This window comes from Cynocephalus volans, chromosome X (genome assembly GCF_027409185.1).
Source record: "Cynocephalus volans isolate mCynVol1 chromosome X, mCynVol1.pri, whole genome shotgun sequence".
Lineage (NCBI taxonomy): Eukaryota > Metazoa > Chordata > Mammalia > Dermoptera > Cynocephalidae > Cynocephalus > Cynocephalus volans.
This window is the reverse complement of record NC_084478.1, coordinates 79,264,222-79,290,688: the sequence shown is the minus strand read 5'-3', so window position 1 is coordinate 79,290,688 and position 26,467 is coordinate 79,264,222. Positions and strand designations below refer to the sequence as shown.

Here is a 26,467-nt window from a genome sequence, read left to right as displayed (position 1 = left end):
AACTTCCAAAGCCCCCGCACACCTTTCCCTGATCTCGTTCTCTCACGCCCTCCCCCATCATGAGTAACCACTATAGTGATGTGTTTGTCTATCAATCCCTTGCTTTTATTTGTAGTTTCATCACATGTGTATGTATGTCTCCCTAAACAATAAGACATTGTTTAGGATGCTTTTGACATAGAAACACACACACACGCACAGACAAAGACATGTATGTATCACATATGTATACAGTATTCTGTGATTTGATTGTTTTCACTCAACACTAAGATTTTGAGATTTGTCTTTGTTAACATATTTAGCTCTGCTTTTTGTATTCCATTGTATGAACATGGATATACAATAATTCATTTATCCATGCTCTTGTTGATGGATATTTGGGTTACTTCCAGCTTGTTTTTTGCTATTATGTATAGTGCTTCTAGAACATTCTTATACATATCTTCTGGTGTTCAAGTGCAAAAGTTTTTGTAGGATCTATACCTAGGAGTGGAATTGGGTCATAGGGTCTGTGCATATTCAGTTGTACTAGGACATGCTAGATTGTGTTTTCCGAAGTGATTGTATCAACATATGTCTTCACCAGAGCATGAGAGTTCATGTTGCTCCATAACCTCTCTAACACTTGGCTTTAACTAACTTTTATGTTTTTACCAATCAATTTAGTGTGAAATGCTACCCTACTGTGGTTTTTTTTTTTTTTTTTTTTTTTTTGTAGTTTTTTCGTGACTGGCACTCAGCCAGTGAGTGCACTGGTCATTCCTATGTAGGATCCGAACCCGCGGCGGGGAGTGTCGCCGCGCTCCCAGCGCAGCACTCTACCGAGTGCGCCACAGGCTCGGCCCCCTACTGTGGTTTTAATGTGCATTTCCCTAATTACTAATGAGGTTGGGCATGAATTCATGTGTTTATGATCCATATTTCTTTTGGAAAATACCTGTTTATGTCTTTTGCTGATTTTTCTATTGGTTGTTTTTCCTTTATTGATTTGTAGGAGCTCTTGATATATTTCATACATTAATCCTTTGTCAATTAGATACTGCAACTGTCAATATAACAATATACAGTAAGGTATAGAAGACATGTTTTCTGGAGCCACACTGCCTGGATTCAAATCCCATCTCCACCCTTTACTAACTGTATGATGTCATGCAATTTAACTCCTCTGTGCTCAGTTTCCTTAACCTCTTTGAGCTTCATTTTTCTCATCTGTGGAGCACCTAATTCATAGAGTTATTGTGATGATTAAATGAGTTAATATGTGTAAAGTACCTAGCCTACTCCATAGTAATTAATGCATACTTTCCAATAAAATGCTCCCAAGAGTGGGGATTTTTGTTTTGATTTGTTCACTGATGTATCCAAAGGGCTGTTGGCTGTGGCTGGCATGTAGGAGATGCTCAGCAATATTGATGAATGAATTCTCTTTCTCCTAGTTTGTAGACTGTCTCTAGAAGGAAAAATCCAAATTAACAAAATGATTACCTATAGAAAGATGAAAGGAACAGGTTGGATGGGGGTGGAGTTGGAAGTGAGACTTATCTGAATATACTGTATTATATCAGTTAATAAGTTTGGAGGGATTGATAGAAATAGAAAAACATTATTGTACAACCTCTGATGAAATAACAGTGTCAGGCAATGATCATCACTATCTGCTAAAACCATGAGGTAAAAGGTTGATGTGGAATGTCACAATGAAAAGATCCGGTTGTTACCACCTGGCACTTCTGATCAATCTTAGAATTACTAAAATTGGGACAACTTAATATAAATTACTTACTTATACCTAACTGTAAAGTATTCTTGTCTTCAAAATTGAACCCAAATCTAAATGAGCCTCAGGTTGATTTCCAGTTTATAGGAAATAGGAGGAATAAAGGAACAAGTTAAAAGACATCATAAGGAGGCAAACAGATAAATTCAGAATATGGGCCTTTTTATAGGACAATGACTTAGTTTCTTGGAGAAGTCAGTGGGTATAGAAAAAGTGGAGGAGGGTAGGCAGAGGGCTGATCTAGATTAAAATAATTATGGGACATCCTAAACCAAGTGGAGAAAAACATTTTGAAGGCAATAAGGAAAATTTGATTATAGATTATTAGATGATACCAAAGAATTGTTAACTTTATTAAGCATGATAATGGCTTTATTTTTTATATAAAAAGGTTACATATTTTAGATGTGATATACACAAGGACAAAATTTGCGTTAAAATACTTTAGCAAAAAAATAAAAATAAAAATTGGAATACATGAAGCAATTGGCAATATCTTGATAATTGTTGAATGTAGATGATGAGTTTATGGAAGTTCATTATACTATTCTACTTTTGTATATGTTTTAAAATTTTTGTAATAAAAAAATCTAAACCCTCCAACAACTCTTCCTCTCACTTAGAAAAATATTCAAAGTCATCACCATTGCCTGTGAGGGCCTGCTTGATCTGGTTCCTGTCCACCTCTCTTGCCTTGTCTTCCATTCTTCTCCTGTTCATTCAATTCAAACCAGTTACCAGGCCATCTTGCCGTTCTCTGAAAATGCCAAGTAGATTCCCCCTCAAGTATTTTGTTCTTATTTTTTCCTCTCCTGGGACTGTTCTTCCCTGATATTACCAGGACTGGAGATCTCTGTTCAGATAAAATAACCATTTCCAGAGAGGGCCTCCCTCATCACCCTAGCTAACATAGGACTCCCCATCGGCCGCTGATCCCTTACAGGCTTGGTTTTCTTCATGGCACTTATCACTACTGCCTGATGGTGTTGCCTGCTTGATTGATTAGTCATCTGCCTCCCCCAACTAGAATGCAAACTGTGAGGGCAGGGTCTTGGTTTTATTCAGTGCTGCAATCCCAAGCATCTAGAATGGTGCCTGCCACATAGTAGGAACTCCATAAGCATTTAAGAGAACAAAAGAATAGTGTAACGATAGCTTGAAAGCACTGAGTGATGTGTCTGGCAGATGCATTTGATGAACTGCTAATCCTTTAGGAACACTGTCTGCTATCATGACCTGTATATGTCATATGGTGTGAGTGATCTGGGGGATAAAGAATGAGGCACCCCCTGAGTCTACTTGTTTTCAGGGAGGACTTGTTTGCACAGATGCTTTTGGGCTGCACTACCTGGCTTACCTCCAGGCAGCTGGGTTTGGAAAGGAGGTGGAGTCCTCCTCCAGCTATCAACCTGACTACCCTGTTTTATGACTCACTGGTTCCCTGTCTTAGGCCATCCCTAAGCTCTGTTTTCTTACAGTTACTGGAGGAAACAGAGGAAAACTGGTTACTGAGAAAAAGCTCCCCCAGGAGCCAGAGTTTAGGCCCTAAAAATTTCTTAGTTCTTCCTTAGACGTTATGCCTTGAGACTGTAGTGGTTTGTGCTGTGAAGGCTTGGAAAAGGTGGGTCCCTGTAATAGTCTTGGACCTGGGTGCAGCAGGTGTCTGAAGGTCTCTTCCCCTCCCCCAACAAGGAACCCTCCCTTTATCTATTTTCTATCCAACTTCTCTCCATTGTCTCTCTTAATGCTTTCTTGTTATGCAGCCACAGGATAGAGGTGAGCTTGGGCCTGTGGCACCTGAGGGAAGCCTGTTGAGGGATGCCTAGGCAGAGACTCTGTTCAATGCTTTTCAGCTCAACAAAATCTAAGAGACGTAGGCCACTGATTTTGCTGCACACTCAGGTAATTGTGCTGTACTGTTGGCCTGGGGTTTTGGATTGACGTAGTACTATTTACTATTCTATTTTAATGTTTGGATATTTATAATGTGTTTTAACGTCTAGTTGTGCTAGTTCCTCCTCATTACTCTTAGTTTTCAAAAATTGCCTATTTATTTTCTACTGTTTATTCTTTCAGATGAATTTGAGAATAACTTTCAAGTTCCAAACAAAACTCTACTAGGATTTTAATTGGAAGTGTATTAAACATACAATTTAATTTGCAAATAATATCTTCACAACATTGAGTTTTCTCATCCAGGAACATGGTACATCTCTTCATTTACTCACACAGTCTGTTATGCATTTCTATACTTTTTTGTAGATCTTTTTTTCCCCATTATATTTTCTAATTTGTTGTTATTGGTACACAGGAAAAATTGATATTTGCATATATTATCTTGTATTTAGCCATATGACTGAACTCAGGCATTCTTCATTGCCCTCACGACCTTCCAAGTGTATTTTAAAATAGTGTCATCTCTCTGGAAAGTTTTTGTCATCAATGAGATATGTAATGACACATGGTAAATATTTGGAGCAGGCAAATTTCTATGGCAACACTAACAGTGATCTCTTGCTCTCCTGTTTCAATCAAATCTTTATGGCTGGGTTACTTTGAGAATCTAACAATTCAACCACCTCTGCTTTATAGCCAGGTCTTGATTTGTATTTCTCAGCATTGTAGATTTGTGACAACATTAGATTACAAAAAATCTGTTCCACTGACATTAGAGACTTGTTTGCAAATAGTAGCCTTTCTCTTCAATGATTTCAGTTAACTTTTTCAGTAACTTTCTTCAATGCTTCTGTGCTGGGACCTGAAGATACCCCTCACCCAATTCTGATGTTACAGCAACCAGTTCTCTTCCCATAGCTGCTAAACCAGAAGTATTCTTTGTTCAGGATGAAATTTCTTCCTTTGATATCTCACTCTGCCTATTTTTGTGTGTTCTTAAGAGAGACAATGTTTTTGACAAAATTTTTACTTGGCACCCAGCAGAAGGCAGGAGCATGCATGAGGTCCTAGGCAGGGGTCGTGGGTATCATCTTCTGCCTGACAGAAGGCAGGAGCACACACAGGGTCTTTTGGTAGGAACTGTGGGCAGGAGCACTTTGAAAATGCCACTTCCATGCAGGTGGTCTTCTACAGCCACTGCTGCCACACGGGCAGGTCACCACCACAGTAGCAGCCACAGCCACTGTACAGTAGGCCTGCTGCCCACTCAACTGCACTGACACAAAGAGAGTCACCAGTGGAAACCAGAAAAAGAAGAGGAAGTCTCTCTCCTCAAGGCCCACTCCAAAGTAATAGAAGAAGCAACTGCTCTACCAGATGACCACACATCAATGTTGAGAGACTAGAAATAACAAAAACCAAGGAACTATGACACCACTAAAAAAATACCGTAATTCTCAAATACCAGACATGATTGAACAGGAAACCCTTGAAGTGACTGAAAAGGAATTCTGAGCAATAATCTGAAGGAAACTCAATGAGATATGGAGAGACTCAGTTAAACAACATAAGGAAATGAAAAAAAATCCAGGATATTAAGGAGGAAACTTGCAAAGAAATTAATATCTTAAAAAAGAATTGAGCAGAACTCCTGGAACTGAAGGATTCATTCAATGAAATAAACAACACAACTGAGAGCTTAAGCAGCAGGCTAGAGCAAGCACAAGAAAGAACTTCTGATCTCAAAGGTTGTCTTCAAAATAATCCAGGTGAAAAAAAAATAACCCAGGTGGACAAAAAATAATAATAATAATTTTTAAAAATGGAGAAATTCTAAGAGAGCTAGCAGACAATCTTAAGCACAGAAACATCCAAATCATGGGTGTTCTAAAAGGGGAGGAGAAAGGAAAAGGCATTGAAAAGCTATTCAATGAAATAATAATGGAAAACTTCCCAGGTATAGGGGGAGAAATGGACCTTCAGATTCAGGAAGCTCAAAGATCCCCATACAGATTCAATCCTAAAAGATCCTCTCTGAGACACATTATAGTTCAACTGGCAAAGCTCAAAGACAAGAGAGAATCCTAAAAGCAGCAAGAAAGAAGCATCAAGTCACCTATAAGGGAGCCCCTATCAGACTAACAGCAGACTTCTCAACAGAAACTCTGCAGGCCAGAAGAAAGTGGGATGATATATTAAAAATACTAAAAGAGGGCCGAGCCCGTGGCGCACTTGGTAGAGTGCTGCGCTGGCAGCGCGGCGACGCTCCCGCCGCGGGTTCGGATCCTATATAGGACTGACCGGTGCACTCACTGGCTGAGTGCCGGTCACGAAAAAACGACAAAAAAAAAAAAAATACTAAAAGAAAAAAACTGCCAGCCAAGAATACTATAACCACCAAGGCCATCCTTCATAAATTAAGGAGAAATAGTGTATTTCCCAGACAAACAATAGCTGCAGGAGGTCACCAACACACAACCAGCCCTGCAAGAAATTCTCAAGGGAGTCCTGCACCTAGAATCCAAAAAATGATAATCACCATCATGAACATACAAGAAAGAACAAAACCCACTGGTAGAACAAAAATGCAAATGAGAAAGAGAAAGAAACTACATGTTACCACCTCAAAAAACCAGCTAACATGAAAGAAAAACAATAAAAGGGGAAGAAAAGAGCAAAAGGTATTTAAAACATCCAAATAAAAATTGATAAAATGCCAGGCATAAGACAATAGCTTTCAACAACAAGCATAAATGTAAATGGATTAAACTCCGCACTCAAAAGACACAGACTGACTGACTGGATTAAAAAGCTAGACCCAACTCTATGCTGTTGACAAGAGACTCACCTCACCTGTAAAGACACACACAGACTAATACTGAAAGGACAGAAAAAGATAAACCATGCTAATGGGAACCAAGATGAGCAAGAGTAGCTGTTCTTATATTGGATAAAATAGATGTTAAACCAAAAACCCTAAAAGGAGACAAAGGAGGCCACTATATAATGATAAAGAGATCTATCCAGCAAGAAGACATTACAATCATAAACATATATGCACTCAACACTGGAGCACCCAGACATATAAAGCAAACACTATTAGGCCTAAAGAAGGAGATAGACTCTGGTACAATAATAGTAGAGGACCTGAAAATTCCTCGCTCAGCACTTGACAGATCATCTGGGCAACAAATCAACAGAGAAACACAGAATTTAACCTATACCTTAGAAAAGTTGGACCTGTCAGATATCTACAGATATTTCATCAAACAACTACAGAATATGCATTCTTATCAGCACATGGAACATTCTCAAGGATAGACCACATGTTAGGTCACAAATTAAGTCTCAAAAAAATTTTAAAAACGTGAAATGATTTCAAGTATCTTTTCAGACCGCAATGAGTTAAACTGTACAAATATATGGAAATTAAACAACATGCTCTTGAATGACCTATGGATCCAAGAAGAAATTGAAGAAGGAATCAAAAAAATTTCTTGAAACTAATGAATGTAAAGACACATAATACCAAAACCTGTGGTATACTGCAAAAGCAGTACTAAGAGGGATGTTTACTGCAATAAACACTTATATCAAAAGAATAGAAAGATTTCAAATAAATGACCTAATGCTACAACTCAAAGAACTAGGAAAACAACAACAATCCAATCCCAAAATGAGAGGACAAAAAGAAATAATTAATATCACAGCAGAACTAAATAAGTAGAGACCCAAATGAAGATAAAAAACATCAATGAAACAAAAAATTGGCTTTTTTAGAAGATAAAATACACAAGCCTTAGCTAGGCTAACTAAACAAAGAGAGAAGATCCAAATAATAAAATCAGAAATGAAAAAGGAGACATTATAACTGATACCAAATTATAAACAACTATCCACCAACAAATTTGTAAACCTGGAGAAAATGAATAAATTTTTGGACATATACAAACTACCAAGACTGAACCAAGAAGAAATAGAAAACCTGATCCAACCAATAACAAGCAGCAAGATTGAAGCAGTAATCAGCAGTCTCTCAACAAAGAAAAGACCAGGACAGGATGGATGTACTGCTGAATTCTACCAAACTTTAAAACAGGAGTTAATACCAATTCTCTTCAAGCTATTCCAAAAAATTGAAAAAGAGGCTATTCTCCCAAACGCATTCTATGAGGCCAGCATCACCCTGATACCCAAACCAGACAAAGATACAACAATAAAAGAAAACTAAAGGCCCATATCTCTGATGAACAGAGATGCAAAAATTCTCAACAAAATATTGGCAAACAGAAAATAGCAACATATCAAAAAAATTTATACAGCATGATCAAGTGGGACTCATCCCAGGGATGCAAGCGTGGTGCAACATATGCAAGTCAATAAATGTGACACACCAAATCAACAAAATCAAGGACAAAAACCATACGATTATCTTTTTAAAAAATTCATTTATTTATTTTTTATCTCCCACTTGTGAATGAGGACATGCAGTACTTCTCTTTCAGTGCCTGGCTTATTTCACTTAGCATAATTTCCTCTAAGTTCATCCATGTTCTGTGAATGGCAAAATTTATTATTTTTTTTGTCAGAGGATCCATTGTGTATATATACCACATTTTCCTTATCCAGTCATCTACTGATGGACATTTAGGTTAGTTCCAACTCTTGGCTATTGTAAATAGTGCTGTGATAAACATGGAAGTGCAGGTATCCCTTCAACACGATGATTTCCATTCCTTTGGGTATATACCCAGCAGTGGGAATCCTGGATCATATGGCAGTTTTATCTGTAGTTGTTTGAGGAATCTCCATACTGTTCTCCATAATGCCTGCACTAATTTACAGTTCCACAGTATAGGAGGTTTCCTCTTTCTCTGCATCCTCACCAGCATTTATTATTCTGTCTTTTGGTAATAGTCTTACTGGCATGAGATGATATTCAATGTGTGATTTTTTTTATGTGTCTGTTGATTATTTGTATGTTTTCCTTTGAGAAATGCCTATTCAGCTCCTTTGCCCATTTTTTAATTGGGTTATGTGTTTTTTTAATCTTAAGTTGTTTGAGTTCCTTGTATATTCTGGATATTAACCCCTGTCAGATGCATAGTTTGCAAATGTTTTTTTCATTCTGTGGGTTGTCTTTTTGCTGTGTTAATTGTTTCTTTTGCTATGCAGATGCTTTTCAGTCTGATATAATCCCATTTGTTTATTTTTGTTGTTTTCTGTGCTTTGGGGGTTGTGTTCATAAAGTCTATGCCCAGTCCTACTTCCTGAAGTGTTTCCCCTCTGTTTTCATTTAGGAGTTTGATAGTTTCAGGTATTATATTTAAGTCTTTGATCCATTTTGAATTGATTTTGGTATATGGTGAGAGGTATGGATCTAGTTTCATTCTTCTACATACATATGTCCAGTTTTCCCAGCACCATTTATTGAAGAGGAAGTCTTTTCTCAGTGGATGTTCTTGATGCCTTTGTTAAAGATCAGTTGTCTGTAAGTGTGTGGGTTAATTTCTGAGTTCTCTATTCTGTTCCATTGGTCCGAGTGTCTGTTTTGATGTCAGTAGCATGCTGTTTTGGTTACTATAGCTTCATAGTATAATTTGAAGTCAGGCCGTGTTATGCCTCTGGCCTTTTTTTTTTTTTTTTTTTGCTCAGAATTGCTTTGGCTATTTGGGTCTCTTGTTGTTCTACGTGAGTGGTAGGATTGCTTTTTCTATTTCTGTGAAGAATATCATTGGTATTTTGAGGGGAATTGCATTGAATCTGTATATCACTTTGGGAAGTAGATCACTTGCACAATGTTAATTCTTCCAGTCCATGAACATGGAATGTCTTTCCACCTTTTTGTGTCCTCTTTAATTTCTTTCAGCAGTGATTTGTAGTTATTGTTGTAGAGATCTTTCACCTCCTTGGTTAAATCGATTCCAAGGTATTTTTGTGTGTGTGCGACTATTGTAAATAGGCTTGCTTTCTTGATTTCTTTTTCTGCTAGTTCATTGTTGATATATAAAAATGGTACTGATTTTTGCGTGTTGATTTTGTATCCTTCAACTTTATTGAAATTGTTTATCAGCACTCTGAGTTTTTTGTTGGTCTTTAGGTTTTTCTGTGTACAGGGTCATATCATCTCCAAACAGGGACAGTTTTTCTTCATCTTTTCCCATCTGGGTGCCCTTTATTTCTTTCTGTTGCCTGATTGCTCTGGCTAGTACTTCCAGCACTATGTTGAATAGGAGTGGTGAGAGTGGGCTTCCTTGTCTAGTTCCTGTTCTTAAGGGAAAGCTTTCAGATTTTCCCCATTCAGGATGATATTGGTGGTGGGTTTGTTCTATATGGCTTTTATTGTGTTGAGATATTTTCCTTCTATACCTAATTTGCTGAGAGTCTTTATCATGAAGAGATTTTGAATTTTGTCAAATGCTTTTTCTTCATCTATTGAGATAATTATATGGTTTTTGTCACTGATATTGTCAATGTGGTGTATCACATTTATTGACTTGCATACGTTGAACTATCTTTTCATCCCTGGAATGAATCCCACTTGATCATGGTGTGTAATTTTTTTGATGTGTTACTGTATTTTTTTTTTTTGCTAGTAATTTGTTGAGGATTTTTACATTTATGCTCATCAGAGATCTTGGCCTGTAGTTTTCTTCTTTTGTCGTATTGTTGTCTGGTTTTGGTATCAGGGTGATCTTGGCCTCATGGAATAAGTTTGGGAGAATGGCCTCTTTTTCAATTTTTCAGAATAGCTTGAAGAAAATTGATATTAATTCCTCTTTAAAGATTTGGTAGAATTCAGCAGTACGGCCATCTTGTCCTAGTCTTTTCTTTGTTGAGAGACTGCTGATAACTGCTTCAATCTTGTTGTTTGTTATTGGTTTGTTCAGGTTTTCTATTTCTCTTTGGTTTAGTCTTGGTAGTGTGTATGTGTCCTTAAATTTGTCTCTTTCCTCCAGATTTTCAAATTTGTTGGTGTATGGTTTTTTCATAATAGACTCTGATGATTGCTTGTTTTTTTGTGGTATCAGTCATAATGTCTCCTTTTTTCCCCTGATTTTTGTTATTTGGGTTTTCTCTCTTCTTTTTTAAGTTAGGCTAGTTAATGGCTTGTCTGTTTTGTTTATATTCTCAAAAAAACAATTTTTTTTTGTTTCATTGGTATTTTGTATCTTCTTTTGGGTCTCTATTTCATTTAATTCTGTTCTGAGATTAATTATTTCTTTTTGTCTTCTAATTTCGGAATTGGATGATTGTTGTTTTTCTAATTCTTTGAGGTATAGAATTAGGTTGTGCATTTGAAATCTTTCTATTCTTTTGATGTAAGCATCTGTTCCAATAAACTTCCCTCTTAGTACTGCTTTTGCAGTGTCCCAGAGGTTTTGGTATGGTGCATCTTTATTTTTATTGGTTTTGAGAAATTTCTGATTTCCTGTTTAATTTTTCTTGGACTCATAAATTGTTCAGGAGCATGTTGTTTAATTTCTGTGTCTGTATAATTTCCAGAGTTTCACTTGTTATCAATTTCTAGTTTTAACTCATTGTGGTCTGAAAAGATACTTGAAATGATTTCAATTATTTTAAATTTGTTGAGACTTGATTTGTGACCTAACACGTGGCCTATCTTGGTGAATATTCTGTGTGCCAATGAAAAGAATTTGTATTCTGTAGCTGTTGCATGAAATGCTCTGTAGATATCTGCCAAGTGTAACTTGTCTAAAGTATAGTTTAAATCTTGTGTTTCTCTGTTGATTTGTTGCCTAGATGATCTCTTCAATGCTGAGAGAGGGGTGTTCAGGTCCCCAACTATTATTGTATTGGGGTCTATCTCTTTGTTTAGGTCTAATAGTGTTGCCTTATATATCTGCATACTCTGGCGTCAAATGCATATATATTTATGATTGTTATATCTTCTTGCTGGATAGATCCTGTTATCATTATATAATGTCCTTCATGATGTCCTTCTTTTTCTCTTTTTGCAGTTTTTGGTTATTATTATTATTTTTAATTTTTATTATTTTTTGGCGGCTGGCCAGTAAGGGGACCTGAACCCTTTACTTTGGTGTTACAAGGCTGCACTTTAACTAAATTTATGATTGTTATGTCTTCTTCCTGGATAGATCTCACTATCATTATATAATGTCCTTCTTTATCTCTTTTTATGCTTTTTTGTTTATTAATATTATTATGTTCTATTTTTATTTTTTTGGTTGCTGGCTAGTAAGAGGATCTGAACCGTTTACCTTGATTTTACAAGGTTGCATTCTAACCAACTGAGCAAACCGGCCACTCCCTGTTTTTGGTTTGAAGTGTATTTTATCCAATGTAAGAATAGCTACTCCTGCTTGTTCTTGGTTTCCATTTGTGTGGTATACTTTTTCCCATCCTTTCAGTATTAGTCTGTATTCGTCTTTACAGGTGAGGTGAGTCTCTTGAAGATAGTGTGTGGATGGATCTAGCTTTTTCATCCATTCAGTCAGTCTGTATCTTTTGAGTGAGGAATTTAATCCATTTATATTTAGGGTTGTTATTGAAAACTATTGTCTTATTCCTGGCATTTTATCAATTTTTGTTTGGAAGCTTTAAATATCTTTTGCTCTTGGCTGGCTGGTTAGCTCACTTTGTTAGAACACCACCTTGTAACACCAAGGTCAAGGGTTCAAATCTCCCACTGGCTAGCAGCCAAAAATTAAAATCTTTTGTTCCTTTCTTCTCCTTTTATTGTTTGTCCTCAGTATTCGATGATTTTTTGAGGTGATGACCTATAGTTACTTTCTCTTTCTCATTACATTTTTGTTCTAACAGTGAGTTTTGTTCTTTTTTGTGTACTCGTGGTACTGATTATCTTTTTTCAGATTCCAGATGCAGGATTCCCTTGAGGATTTCTTGCAGAGCTGGTTGTGTGGTGGTGAATTCCCAAAGTTCTTGTTTGTCTGGGAAATACACTATTTCTCTCTCATTTATGAAGGACAGCCTTGGTGGCTGTAGTATTCTTGACTGGCAGTTTTTCTCTTAGTGTTTTCAATATATCATCCTATTTTCTTCTGGCTTGTAGAGTTTCTGTTGAGAAATCTGCTGTCAGTCTAATAGGGGCTCCCTTATAGGTGACTTGCTACTTTTCTCTTGCTGCTTTTAGAATTCTCTGTTTGTCTTTGAGCTTTGCCAGTTTGCCTATAATGAGTCTCAGAGCAATCCTTTTGGATTGAACCTGTTTAGGGAACTTGGAGCCTCCTGGATCTGAAGGTCTGTGTCTCTCCCTATACCTGGGAAGTTTTCCATTATTATTTCATTGAATATGTTTTCAATACCCTTTCCCTTCTTTCCCCCTTCTGGAACACCCATGATTTGGATGTTTGTGTGCTTAAGGTTGTCTACGAGTTCTCTTAGATTTTCTTTATTTTTAAATTCTTTTTTTTTTTTTTTTGTCCACCTGGCTTATTTTGAAAAGACCATCTTCAAAATCAGAAATTCTTTCTTCTGCTTACTCTAGCCTGCTGCTTAAGTTCATTCATTCACTCATTGAATGAATCCTTCAGTTCCAGGAGTTCTGTTAAATTCTTTTTTAAGGTATTAATCTCTTTGTAAATTTCCTCCTTCATATCCTTGACACTTTTTCTCATTTCATTGTGTTGTCTAACTGACCTTCTCATAACTTATTGAGTTTCCTTAAGATCATTGCTTGGAATTCCTTTTCAGTCATTTCAAGAGTTTCCTGCCCTATGGGGTCTGGTACTTGAAAATTACTATTCCTTTGGTGGTGTCATATTTTCTTGTTTTTCATAGTTCTAGAATCTTTAATTTGCTATCTGGTCACCTGGTAGAGTAGTTGCTTCTACTATTACTCTGGAGTGGGCTTTGAGGAGAGACAGAGACTTCCTTCTGTAGATGTGTTTTATGTTGACTGTCGAGTAGGATGTTTTGGTATTGGTTCCCGGTAGATGCAGTAGTGTGGTCTCAGTTGGGTAACTGGGTGTGTGAATGCCTCCATGGCCTAAGCATTGGGGCACTTATTGATTCCTTGCTTAGGTTTTTTTAAGTCTCAAGTTCTTGAGAGCGAAGTTCCTGGGTGCTCTATCTCTCTTTAGCTGGGGGGATGACCCTGCACAGACTTGTTGGCACCTCAAATAGTGTCCTGTGACCCTGATGGGTGCACTGGGGTATACAGGAGCTCCTTAGTTTGGGTAGGTGACCCTGGGCAGGGGCTTCTTTCCTCATTCCTATAGGCAGAGGCTCTTCCTGGGTCCTTGCTTCTGCCAGTTGGGGGATGGGTCAGTGGTGATTGAGAATGTTCTTTCTTACTATATTTGGGTATCCTGGGTATCTGGATCCTTGGGGCATTCTGCGTGTGTCTTTCCCTGGACAAGGCAGTTGTGTGGGCCACACATGTACATCCCACCCCCAGGTGTGCTACTGTGCATGGCAGCATAGTGTTACTCCAGTGGGTTGGGCCACTTGGTTGTGGGTCTGCTCTCTCTCACCTCTTTCCCTGGGCTCCACTGGTAACTTTCCTCATGCCAACACACTTGAGTGGTCAGTGGACCACCTATACAGTGGCCATGGTAGCAGCCATGGCTGTGGAAGTGGGTGTGTTGGACCACCAGCACTGAAGCAGTGTCTGTGACAGTGGTGGGGATGTCCATAGCACCTCCTGAGGTCCCTGCATGCACTCCTGCCATCTGCTGGGTGGGGACTGCCTGAAGTGGCTCATCCAGATGTCTTTCAATGAGTGTGTAGTTAAAGAAACTCTGGTGTGTTCAGACTATGGAATACTACACACCCAATAAAAAGGAATAGGCTATTGATACATGACAACTTAGATATTAAGGGCATTATGCTTAGGGAAAAAAGCCAATCTCAAAGGTTACATGCTTTAGGATTTCACTTATATAACATCATTGAAATGACAAAGCTCTAGAGATGGAGAGCAGATCAGTCAGTGCCAGGGAACAAGGACAAAGGTGGGGGTGTGTGATTATACAGGGATAGTATGAAGGAGTTCCTCTGTGGTGATAAAACAGTTCTTTATCATGGTGGTCATGGGGGTTACACAAATCCCCATCAAAATTCCAATGACATTTTTCTCAGAAATGGAAAGAACTATCCAGACATTTATATGGAATAACAAAAGACCATGCATAGCCAAAGCAACGCTGAGCAAAAAAAATAAAGCTGGAGGTATAACACTACCTGACTTTAAACTATACTACAAAGCTATAATAACCAAAAGAGCATGGTACTGGCATAAAAACAGACACACTGATCAATGGAATAGAATAGAGAATCCAGAAATCAACCCACACACCTACAGCCGTCTGATCTTTGACAAAGGCACCAAGCCTGTACACTGGGGAAGAGAATGCCTCTTTAGCAAATGGTGCTGGGATAATTGGATGTCAATATGCAGGAGAATGAAACTAGACCCATACGTTTCACCATACACTAAAGTCAACTCAAAATGGATTAAAGAATTAAATATACACCCTGAAACAATAAAACTTCTTAAAGAAAACATAGGAGAAACACTTCAGGAAGTAGGACTGGACACAGACCTCATGAATACGATCCCAAAAGCATGGACAACCAAAGGAAAAATAAACAAATGGGATTATATCAAACTAAAGAGCTTCTGCACAGCAAAAGAAACAATTAACCGAGTTAAAAGACAACCAACAGAGTGGGAGAAAATATTTGCAAAATATACATCTGACAAAGGATTAATACCCAGAATATACAAGGAACTCAAACAACTTTACAAGAAAAAAACAAGCAACCCAATTAAAAAATGGGCAAAAGAGCTAAGTAGGCATTTCTCTAAGGAAGATATACAAATGGCCAACAGACATATGAAAAAATGCTCAACATCACTCAGCATCCGGGAAATGCAAATCAAAACTACACTGAGATACCGTCTCACCCCAGTTAGGATGGCTAAAATCCAAAAGACTCTGAACAATAAATGCTGGCGAGTTTGCGAAGAAAAAGGAACTCTCATACGTTGTTGGTGGGACTGCAAAATGGTGCAGCCTCTATGGAAAATGGTATGGAGGTTCCTCAAACAATTGCAGATAGATCTACCATATGACCCAGCTATCCCACTGCTGGGAATATACCCAGAGGAATGGAAATCATCAAGTCGAAGGTATACCTGTTCCCCAATGTTCATCGCAGCACTCTTTACAATAGCCAAGAGTTGGAACCAGCCCAAATGTCCCTCATCGGATGAGTGGATACGGAAAATGTGGTATATTTACAGGATGGAATACTACTCAGCTATAAAAACGAATGAAATACTGCCATTTGCAACAACATGGATGGACCTTGAGAGAATTATATTAAGTGAAACAAGTCAGGCTCAGAAAGAGAAATACCACATGTTCTCACTTATTGGTGGGAGCTAAAAATAAATAAATAAATTCACACACACACACACACACACACACACACACACACAAAAAAAAAAAAAAAAAAAAAAACTGGGAGAGAGAAGACACTATAATTACAATTCCTTGAAGTTGACACGACAAGCAAACAGAAAGGACATTGTTGGGTGGGAGGGGGGACAGAGAGGAGGGAGTGAGGTTTCGGTAATGGGCCACAATAATCAACCACATTGTATATCGACAAAATAAAATTTTAAAAAAAGATCATGAAGTTTTACACCTGTTTTCTTCTGAGAGTGTAATAGTTTTAGCTTTTCCTTTAGGTCTTTGATTCATTTTGAGTTAATTTTTGAGGTAAGAGTCCAACTTCATTCTTTTCCATATGGATACCCAGTTTTCCCAGCATCGTTTGTTGAAAAGACTATTCTTTCCCCTGTCAAATTATCTTGGCACACTTGATGAAAATCAATCGACTATAAATGTATGGGGGTTGTTTCTATACTCTTAATTCCATTCTATTGCTATAAAAAGGTTTTTTTAAATCAATCAATTGTTTTCCCTGAGTCCTAACCTGGGACCACTCTGAGTAGAATCCATGTCATTTTTGCCCACTCTTACGAACTAATTTTGGTGGAGTGTCATGAGACCTCATGTTGGAAAATGAAGCTTATAAGTAGGCCTCCAGAAAATGAAGACTAAGACATGTAGTGGTGCACTGGAGAGAACTTTGGTTTGCAAATAGTAAGACCTGGGTTTGAATGCTAGTTCTATCCAAAGTTGTATGGCTTTGAGCAAATTACTGAATCTCTAGGATCTTTAGCTACTGTGAAATGGAGATAATGGTAATCTCAATCTCACAGGGCTGGTACTAGCATTAAGAGACAAAGTTTGTGAAAGTGATGGCATGATTCCTGGGACACAGTAGGTATTTGATATCAAGCAAACTTACAGCGGGTACATAGTCTTGTGGCTCCCTCCCTTCTGACCCAGGTGGTTATGTGGGATCAGAAGAGGTAGGCTACTCATTGAGTACCTGTGCTAGTTCCCATGGTTCTGCTCCTGCCTCTTACACTGTGCACCTTTTCTGTAAGGGGCAGTACAAAGGGTAAAAGAAGAAAAAAAGCTGGTCTTCCCGCAGACCAGCTTTCTGGCCAGAAGGGGAAAAGTCATAGGTATGAAGAAAGTCCAGTAGTGAACCACAAAGTAATCAGGAAATAGTCATATCCTGTTTATATATGCAGAGCTTTATTTTTATAGAATAAACAGCATAACTGCATTGCCAGCCTAGAACTCTGATGACACAACTGAGGGAATCCTGTCTGCTTAGATCAGGAAGCCACAATTCAGGTCCCAAGTTTACCTTGTGGAAGTCCTCAAATTATATAGAAAGGGCCTCCCTGTACTGAAAAAAGTTTCTAAGCCTAAACCTAATTAATGATCGTGTTGCTAAAGTTCTGGAGGAAAGGGTACAGTGTTCTCTGGCTTCTCATTACTCTGATCAGACAGTTGGCTGGAGCGACTCACAAGACTCCCAAACTGGGTTGTTGCCGTAGAATAACCAAGGGTGATAGAGCCACACCCTCTGCTATCCAGCCCTCTCCAGCCCTCCCATGCCCCTTTGGTTCCTTCCCCCAAAACTACCTCAGTTACTTGGGAGGGGATTCCGTTGCTGGAACCCTGATTCATTAAGTACTTTGTGACTTGGTTGGCCTCCCCTCTTATGCTTGAGATCCTCACCTCTTCCCCAATTCTCTATTTTCTGTGGCCCTATTTGGATCCCTCATGGCTTTGGGGGTTTAGTGGGAAATCTGGCTGCTGTTATATGATTGGCAGCTCCTGGGTCTCAGGGAGGCCATATTCAACTTTGTGTTGGTCAAACAGCTGGCGCAGGGCACTGATGTTGAGTGCGTGGTACTTGTCCACCATCTTCTTGCTTGGTCTCTTAATCCTGGGGATTGGCAAGGGTTCCCCAACTATGGAGAAGGAGAAGAGACAGGCATGAGAGTCTCGCCCTCAACTCAAACTACCCATCCGTCATAAGGATCCGCATACTGAAATTCAGTAACTGGGTTCCCGCTCCTTCCTTCTTTCATTCTTCCCATTCTAGCCCCATCCTGGCCCTCATTCTCTGATCACTTAATCTCACTCATGCTAAAGAGAATGTGAGCAAGTTCAGAAGAGTGCTGAAGGAATATGTGTGAATAGTGATGCTTTTGTGGAAACTGTTGAATTCTGTCCCCTCTGTGAATGGTCACAGCTCTTATGGGTTGAATTGTCCTCTCCATCCTGCACTCAGTCACACCCACTGGAACTCCCATTGCCCATTCCAGCTGTGAGCTGGGTCCCCTAGGACTTGATAGGGTGGAATCAAGAACCAGAGTGGCCCTGGGATACTGGAAAGCTCACCAACAGTGGCAATGGGCCGATTGAAAGGCAGGAAGCCCCAAGATCTGCGACTGAGGCCCCAGCCGTGGAAGGTACAAAAATTTAGTCCTAGGATTTTTTCGAAAGTGTCCTGGAAGGTTTTTTGGAAGAATCTTATCCATGTGCCCTCAGGGAAGGTCTCCTGATTGTGAACCTTGTTCTCACCAAAGGAATAAGAAGGGACAAGATATGCCCTGCAAAGAGAGGGGCAGGAGTGTGAGCTCTCTGAAGAAGCTTCCCCAGAAAAACCCTCTCCAAACTGGAGAACCTTTCCAAGAACCAAGCACCAAATTTTTCGGACAAGAACCCAAGCACCAAAATGTCTGTAGCCACATGTCCCATTCCTGCCATGCCCCACCCTCCCAACTGATCTCTCTGAGGGGAAATGCTGTACATTGTCCTGTGATGGGGAGAAACTAATCTCAGGAGAACTGTCTTCATTGCACCCAGCATCCACGGCACATTTCCTAAACTGTATATCTGGACATGTCACTCCTCTCTTTAAAGCTCTTCCAGAGGTTCTCATTTTGTACCATCCTGCTTAGCATGGCCTTTATGCTCTAGCCCTTCCTACCTGGCTAGATTCCCTTCTCCCCACTCCTTTCTTGCAATCTGCTTAGCCATACTAAGCATGCCTAGTTCTCTCTTGACAATGAGTCATTGCACATTTTTTCCCTCTGTCGAAAGTGCTTTCCCTCTCTTTACATGGCTAATTCGATTTTGCCCTTCAATACTAAGATCTGATTTCATCCCTGTGAAGAAACTTTCTTTGACCAACTTCAAGTCCCTCAATGTGGACTAGGTACCCCTCATCTAGTGCTTACCTCTTTCCTACACTACACTACCCCAACTCTGTATTAAAGTCATTTTCTTAGCTGTCTGATTCCCCCAATAGACAGCAAGCCAATCAAAGTGGGAACTGTGTCATATTCATTGTTGAATCCCTAGAGCCTGACATAGTGCCTGACATGTTGTCGGTCCTCATTGAATGCCTGAGTTCTTTCTCCCTTTTGGTCTGACTGGCAGCTCCTACTAATATTTCAATTCACAGTTCAGATGTCACCCACCTATGAAACCTCTACTCTGGGTCAATGTCTTTCCATAAGTTGGTGCTCCCATAGTACTTTGTACACATCTCCATTATAGCACTTTGTTCATTCAACAAATATTTATTGAGTTCTTTTGATGTGCCAGCACTGTTTTATGCTGTGGGAATACATCAATGAACACAGAAATTTAAAAAATTTCTGTCCTCATGCAGCTTACCTTTTTTGGGGGGAATACAGACAATAAACAAAAAAAATAGTAAACAAATAAATAAAATATATGGTATATGAGAAGATGATAAGTGAAATGGGAAAAAATAGAGCAGGCTGGTCAGGATAGACCTTACTGAGGAGAGAGACAGTTGAACAGACTTGAAGAAGGTAAAGGGATGAGCTGTGCAGTTATTTGGAGAAAGCCGTCCAGTCATAGAGGACAGCTACAGCAAAGGTCCTACGGCAGGCATGTGTAGACTGTTTGAGGGACAGCAAGAAGGCAAGGGTAGGTCTGATGGAGTGAGAAAGGGGGGAGGCATGGGTGATGAGGTCAGAGAGATGGTTAAGGACTAGATTATTCAGGGTTTTGCAGGTCCTTATAAGGACTTTGGCTTTTGCTCTGAGTGACATGGGAGCCTTTGGAGCTTTTTGAGTAGGGACATGATATGACATGTTTAACAGGATTATCCTGGCTGCAGCTGGGAATAGACTCTTGGGGGTGGGGGAGGCAGGGAGAGCAGTTAGAAGTATTGTAGCAATCCAGGGGAGAGGTGATGGTAGTTTAAACCATGGGATGGTAGTCAAGATGGTAAGTGGTTGGACTCTGCATATATTTACAATTATATGTGCATGTGTCTGCCTTCTACATTGCACTGTGAGTTTGCAAGGATCAGGTATTACTTACGTTTATATTCTCAATGCCTGGTATTATGCCTGACACACAGTACGTGTTCAATAACCACTGAATGGATGCATTCCATGAGTATTTCTCAAACCAGACTGTATACTCTTTGGGGGCCTGTCTTATTCATTTTTGCAATCCTTACAACATCAAAGCCAGTGCCTTCTTTGCCCTTGGTAGGTCCTCAGGGCCTCCCAGTTAACAGAGCGATACAGAGTAAAGGTCCACTTCCCCAGACCTCCTGCCTATCAGGCTAATGAGCAGAAAGTAAGAGGTCTTTTGCTGTTCTTTCTCCAACTTTCAAGTAAGAAAAATGCCCACTAAAATGTCTCCGGAGGTCCAAACACCCCTAAGGCACAGTGTGAGAGAGTAGAAAGAAAAAGAATGAAGAGGAGATCCCTTCTAACAAGTTTCGCAGGGAGGGTACCATTCTGAAGAAGGCTACAGAGGCCCTATGGCACCTTGACAACACAGCACCAGAACTTGGGGACCCACCCTGTCTTCAGTGCCAACTTTACAAAACCTTTACGCTCTTTGAGGAGGATGGTAGAGGCTCCTGGCTGGCACAAGAGGGCTTCAGTAGCTCTACACACCACAATAATCACAGCATTGCCTGAGCCTTTCTGGGTCAGCAAATACTTCAAGGCCAACTCGCTCACTGGGCACAAACCTGAGAAACCAGAGTCAAGTGGTAGGACAAACTTGGTGCCTGCGGAGGGGGTGAGTGGTTTCTACAGGCTCTTCTTGCTGGAGACAGTTCAGTTTCCTGACTATTGCTGTTTCCACCCTTCTGTCTTGGATCTTCATATCCTGGACTAACCCTAGCCTGAGGCTGGTCCTTAGGGTCAGCTGCTTACCTTGGGAGTCTGCACTACTGCAGCTGGAGCTATACTGAGTTCTTCTGCCTACTTCCACCCATAGCCTACTACCTTTCAGATCAGTAGTATTTAAGCCCACCTTTCCCTCTCTACCCATGAACCATAGCCATCTTCCACTCTTCCCAGGCTGAAAGCACTGCAGACCCTCCATAGTTCTCTTCTCCAGGGGTGATCAGGACTAGCCACCACCAACTTGCTTCCTTCCTAAGAGCAACCTGCAAAAGGGGAGCCATAGGTTAGGGTTTCTGGAGAGTAGGTAGACCTGAGAGCCCACACAAGCCAAACTGAAATATTGATAAACAATGGAGGGTGGATAACACCCTGTTGTTCAACAACAGTCACAGAGTCTTTCATCACTTCTGTCTCCCATCTTTGCTCTGCACTCACCTTCTATTCTCTAGAGGGATGGTAGAAATTTCCTTCAGTCTCCAGCCATTAAGAGCCACTGTTTCAGGGCTATCCTAACTTTGGAGGGGAGCAAAAGCATCCTCTGGAACTCCAGTAGTCCCATCTGGCACCTCCAGCTAAACGTATCTTACATTTTTATGTTTGGATTCAGTTTTTTTCTGGTGTCCAGAAGGATGAATATTCATCCAGAGAGAAGGACATTTGTCACAGTACCCTGGCATGAAGCCTGGCATAGGGAAGTTATCTTGGACTTGGATGGATGCCTATTCTATATATCTTGACGTCTTATGCAAGTGTGAAAGTATTCCCAGGAGATGAAGGTTATGGACCAGGAGTATACTAGCTAGGATGAGAGACTTTAAAATGTCTTTAAGACACCCTGGAATGAGAGCTGCTGTACAAATGACTGACCAAAAGAAGCCAACTGACATCCCAGAAAGAGTCTGGTGAAGTTTGTCTGATCTGCCTCATTCATGCCTGGTTTTCCCTGCATTTGTGTTTAATACTCGGCTTTTGCCCTCTGCTTTCCAGTCTGGCTTTGATCCTGAACTCCAGCCTTCTGCTTCCCCCTCTGAAAAGAGTCCTGACAACTCTTATGAATGCCTGTAACTTCCTCCACTGCCCAACCAAACCCTGCTTCCCAGATCTTCAACAGAGCCTGATGCTTAGCCACATTCTCTTGTTACTGGCCCAGAATGTTCTGGACTCAATTTCTACCAAGTCCTCTTCTAGCAGGGAGTGACTGTCAGAACTTATTGGGATTGGAGCCCTGAGGTTGGTCAGAGAATGAAATGATTTCTTATACTCACCCATTGACATTACATATTCTCGCACAATCGGGATCCAGAAGATTCCTTCCAAGGTCCCTACAGAGGGAGTGATGGATGGGAAAATCCAAGCAAAGCCAGTGGCCTCAGTGGCAAAGTTGATGAAGACACCATAACAGATAATGCCATGGGGGTGGTTGGCAATGATGTAGTTGTGTTTGGGAGAAAGGTCATGAGTCTTCACCAGCTGTTAGAGGGAGATTGAATCAGAGCATGGGCTAGGAAGAAGGAATAGAGGACATGTGGACTCAAAACCCAGCAGGTAGCCTATGTTTCTCTCTGGGAGCCCTTTACTGGGATGTCATGATTGTCACAGGATTTCCAGGAGTCATGATGGTCAGAGAGATTGACTTGGGTTTGCCACTGTCCTCCCACATGCCCATCCATCTTGGGCCCCTACTCTGCATTATGTCTCTGGGCACTGACCTTCACTGCTGGCCACTAAAGCCTTTGAAAACATAGAGCTGAGTAGGGAGTGAGAGTCTTGGCAACAAGAACTGAGGGCACCTGGAGGAAGGATCGTCACCTTTACTGGGAAGTAATCTAGGAAATACTTCCAGAGGGTCCAGTTTTGTACCCAAGCTGAATACCTACCACCTGGGTACAGAAGGGAAGGGAAGAGCAGGTGGGGCATTGATAGTCCCTCTACCTCTCCCAGAGGTGGAGAGCTCTGCCTCCAGTCCTCATGTCACAGGAGGGACCACCTGCTCACACCTGAGAGCTGTAGGTGCTGTCCCCAAATCCAACTCCCAAGACATAGGCAGCCCCTGCTCCTCTGCAGCCAGCCAGAAAAATGATAGGAAAACAGCCTGAGAATGGGGGCACCTGCCCAGAAACCTCAAGCTCTTAATTCTTCCTGGGCAGCTTGGCAGAGACCTCTGCCCCTGCTGAGCATTGCTTTCCCCTCTCTCTCCCCTTCCCTCTCCCCCTTTGCCCCCTTTGCTTCTCCCCCTCTTTCCCTCTACCGCCCTCTCCCTGTGGTTCCATCCCTGGCACAGACAGGACCACCATTCTGCCCCTCTCTCTTACCTTGACTGTGGGTGTTCCAATTATAGGCAAGCCAGGCTAAGGAGAGCACAGCCAAGAACCAGAACTTAGTGAACACCACAGAGTAGGGTATAAGGATAATGGGAATAGCTCCTGAGGGGACAAAAAGGGTTCATGCCATTCAGTTTCCTTCAAGTTTTAGTAAACCTCTCATAATAGCGATCTGTGCTGTACACTGAAGGAGCAGGGCACAGCTGGGAGAGTATCCTTCTCTCCCTCTTACCCCATCCCCCACCTAGCTCTGCTGTGGTCCAGGCTAACCTCTGAGCCCTTGGATATGGGTCCCCTTCATGACTGAGATTTTAACTGAGGAAATAGCAGAACCAAGAAGTTCTGAGAGCAGGCCCTCAGCAGGGTCAAAGGACAGCACTCTTTGGCAAGTGCAAAGAACAGCACGTTGGGCTGGTGGCTGAACATCCCCATTCTGGGATCTCAGGAAATTCTTTCTAAAAGCTTGGCCCTTCTTCCTTTGCTGAACTGCTAAATCCACATATTCCGGTGGAGAGGGGTTGCCTGCAGTGTATAGGCTGTTTGATGCTGAAAAGGAAACACAGATTAGAAACGGCTTTACTGTGTTCTATTTTGTCCCTTTTAAAATATTGCAAAGGTTCAGGAAGGAAAAAATGTATCTCTGTTAGCAAAGTCACAGCAGGCTGTGAAATGCAAACATGATACATTTTACAGAAGTGAGAATTGAATTCCATTTTAAAATTTGCACTCATGAGAAAGAGGGGCTAAAAGTACACGTAGTGTGAATAAAAAAAGACCTAGCTAAGGGAATGACTTCTTTGATCAGGTGCCACATCATGGTAGATAAAAGTTTCAGAGAAGGGGAAGAAACTCAAGAATTACCAACCAGCAGGTTTGTCTCTTACAGTTTGGACATAGAAAAAAATAGCAGGGAAAAGACTGAATGGACATTGCTTTCAAAGGTCATGTTATGGAGCGGAAGAAATTTTAGTGATAGACTGGTTTCCCCTTATGAGAACTGGCTGAGATGGTTGTTGTAAGCATGCTAATTAGACAGGAAGTAGCGGTGGAGGAATCAAAATCATGGAGCCTGCCATGGAATAAAAGCCCCGCTTCCTCTGATCTTCATGAAAGACGAAAATAAACTGGCCAGTTAAGCTTCAAATGAAAACTCAGATAAATTTAAATAAGAATTATTACTAATTGAAGGTAGTGTAAGTGTATCATTTGCTTTATATCTTGTTTCAAATAAATTTTGTGTGTCCAGTATTTAGAACAGTGGCTGGCACACAGTAAGTGTTCAACAATTATCTGTAGACTGACTGAAAAATAAACAAACTTTTTCTCTTTTCAATAACAGGTAAGCTAAATGATTAGTGTTTAGTCAGTATATATAATGTTATTTAAATGTGATGTTATTTAAAAAGCATAGATGGGTTGTGTGCCTTATATTTTATTTCCTTTGTTTATCCACCAGTCCTAAAGGCAGTTTAAGAGCCCTTACCTTGGTAAGCAGCATCCCTCTTGTGGAATCTATTGGAACTGCAGGTGTGGCCCTGCGGGAGACCATAAGTGTCCTCTGAGGACAAGCCTTCCAGACCCAGCCTGTTTCAGTGTCATCAGTGTCATTCATGCACAGTGTCAAAAGCGGGATTTAAAGAGATAAGAGAAACAGAGGCCAAACGTTGGAAGAGCTAACATGAAGTGAGGGTATTTGAGGAAGGAATGATGAAGAACAAACATTTGTGTGTATGTATGTCTGATGTTCCCTTAGATATTATGGGCTTGACATCAGGAGATTGTTCCACCGTCTCTTGTCCATGTTCAAGGGAGGTGTCTTTGAGAGGATTATCAAGGAGGAAGATCACACAGGAGGCTCCTAATTTTGTTTGTACTGAAGATGGCCAAGCCATCCTAATAGATGTGTAGTGGTATCTCATCATAATTTTAATTTGCATTTCCCTAATAGTTTATGATGCATAACAGATTTTCATGTTCTTATATGCCTTCTGTATATTCTCTTTCATGAAGTGTCTCCTAAAATATTTTGCCTGTTTTTCAATTGGTTTGTTTGTTTACTTACTGTTGACTTTTGAGAATTCTTTATACGTTTTGGATACAAGTGCTTTGATGTGTGATTTGCAAACATTTTCTCCCAGTCTGTGTCCATCTTTTTATTCTTTTAACAGGGTCTTTCTCATAGCAAAACCTTTTAATTTTGGTGAAGTCCAATTTATCAACTTCTTTTCTTTTTACAGATTATGCTTTTGGTGCCAAATCTAAGAACTCTTTGCCTAACCTCAGGTCATAAAGGTATTCTCCTATATTTTCTACTACAAACTTTACAGTTTTCTGTTTTACATTTAGATCTATGATCCATTTCAAGTTAATTTTTTTTCTAGCTTTCCGAAAGTATAATTGAAAAAAAATTGTATATATTCAAGGTGTACAATGTGATGACTTGGTACACATATACCTTGTGTAATGATTATCACAATCAAATCAATCAACACATCCACCACCACACATAGTTACCTTTTGTGTGTGTTGGGCAGGGGGGAGCGGTGAGGACACTTAACATATACTCTCAGCAAATTTCAAGTAAATAATGCAGTATTATCAACTATAGTCACCATACTGTACTTTAGATCACCAGAATTTATTCATCTTATAACTGGAACTTTGTACCCTTTGACCAACATCTCCCCATTTTCTGTCACTCTCCAGACCCTGGCAAATACTATTGTACCCTCTGCTTCTATGAGCTCAACATTTTTAGATTCCACATATAAGTGAGATCATACAGTATTTGTCTTTCTGTATTTGGCTTATCTCACTTAGCATAATAATATCCTCCAGATTCATTTATGTTGCTGCAGATGGCAGGATTTTTTTGTTTTTATGGCTGAATAATATTCC

The 26,467-nt window shown here is 40.2% G+C and overlaps 1 protein-coding gene across 1 annotated transcript; it reads right to left on the bottom strand.

The window, feature by feature from the left end:
• Window positions 1-17,871: 17,871 nt before the first annotated feature.
• On the bottom strand, window positions 17,872-23,684 carry DGAT2L6 (diacylglycerol O-acyltransferase 2 like 6; the record flags this gene model as incomplete). The annotated part of the gene is made up of 6 exons (XM_063084663.1): window positions 17,872-18,026; window positions 18,460-18,671; window positions 20,914-21,088; window positions 22,514-22,718; window positions 23,058-23,128; window positions 23,561-23,684. Coding segments are annotated over 6 exons (942 nt in total), but the record flags the coding sequence as incomplete, so codon positions are not given.
• Window positions 23,685-26,467: the final 2,783 nt, after the last annotated feature.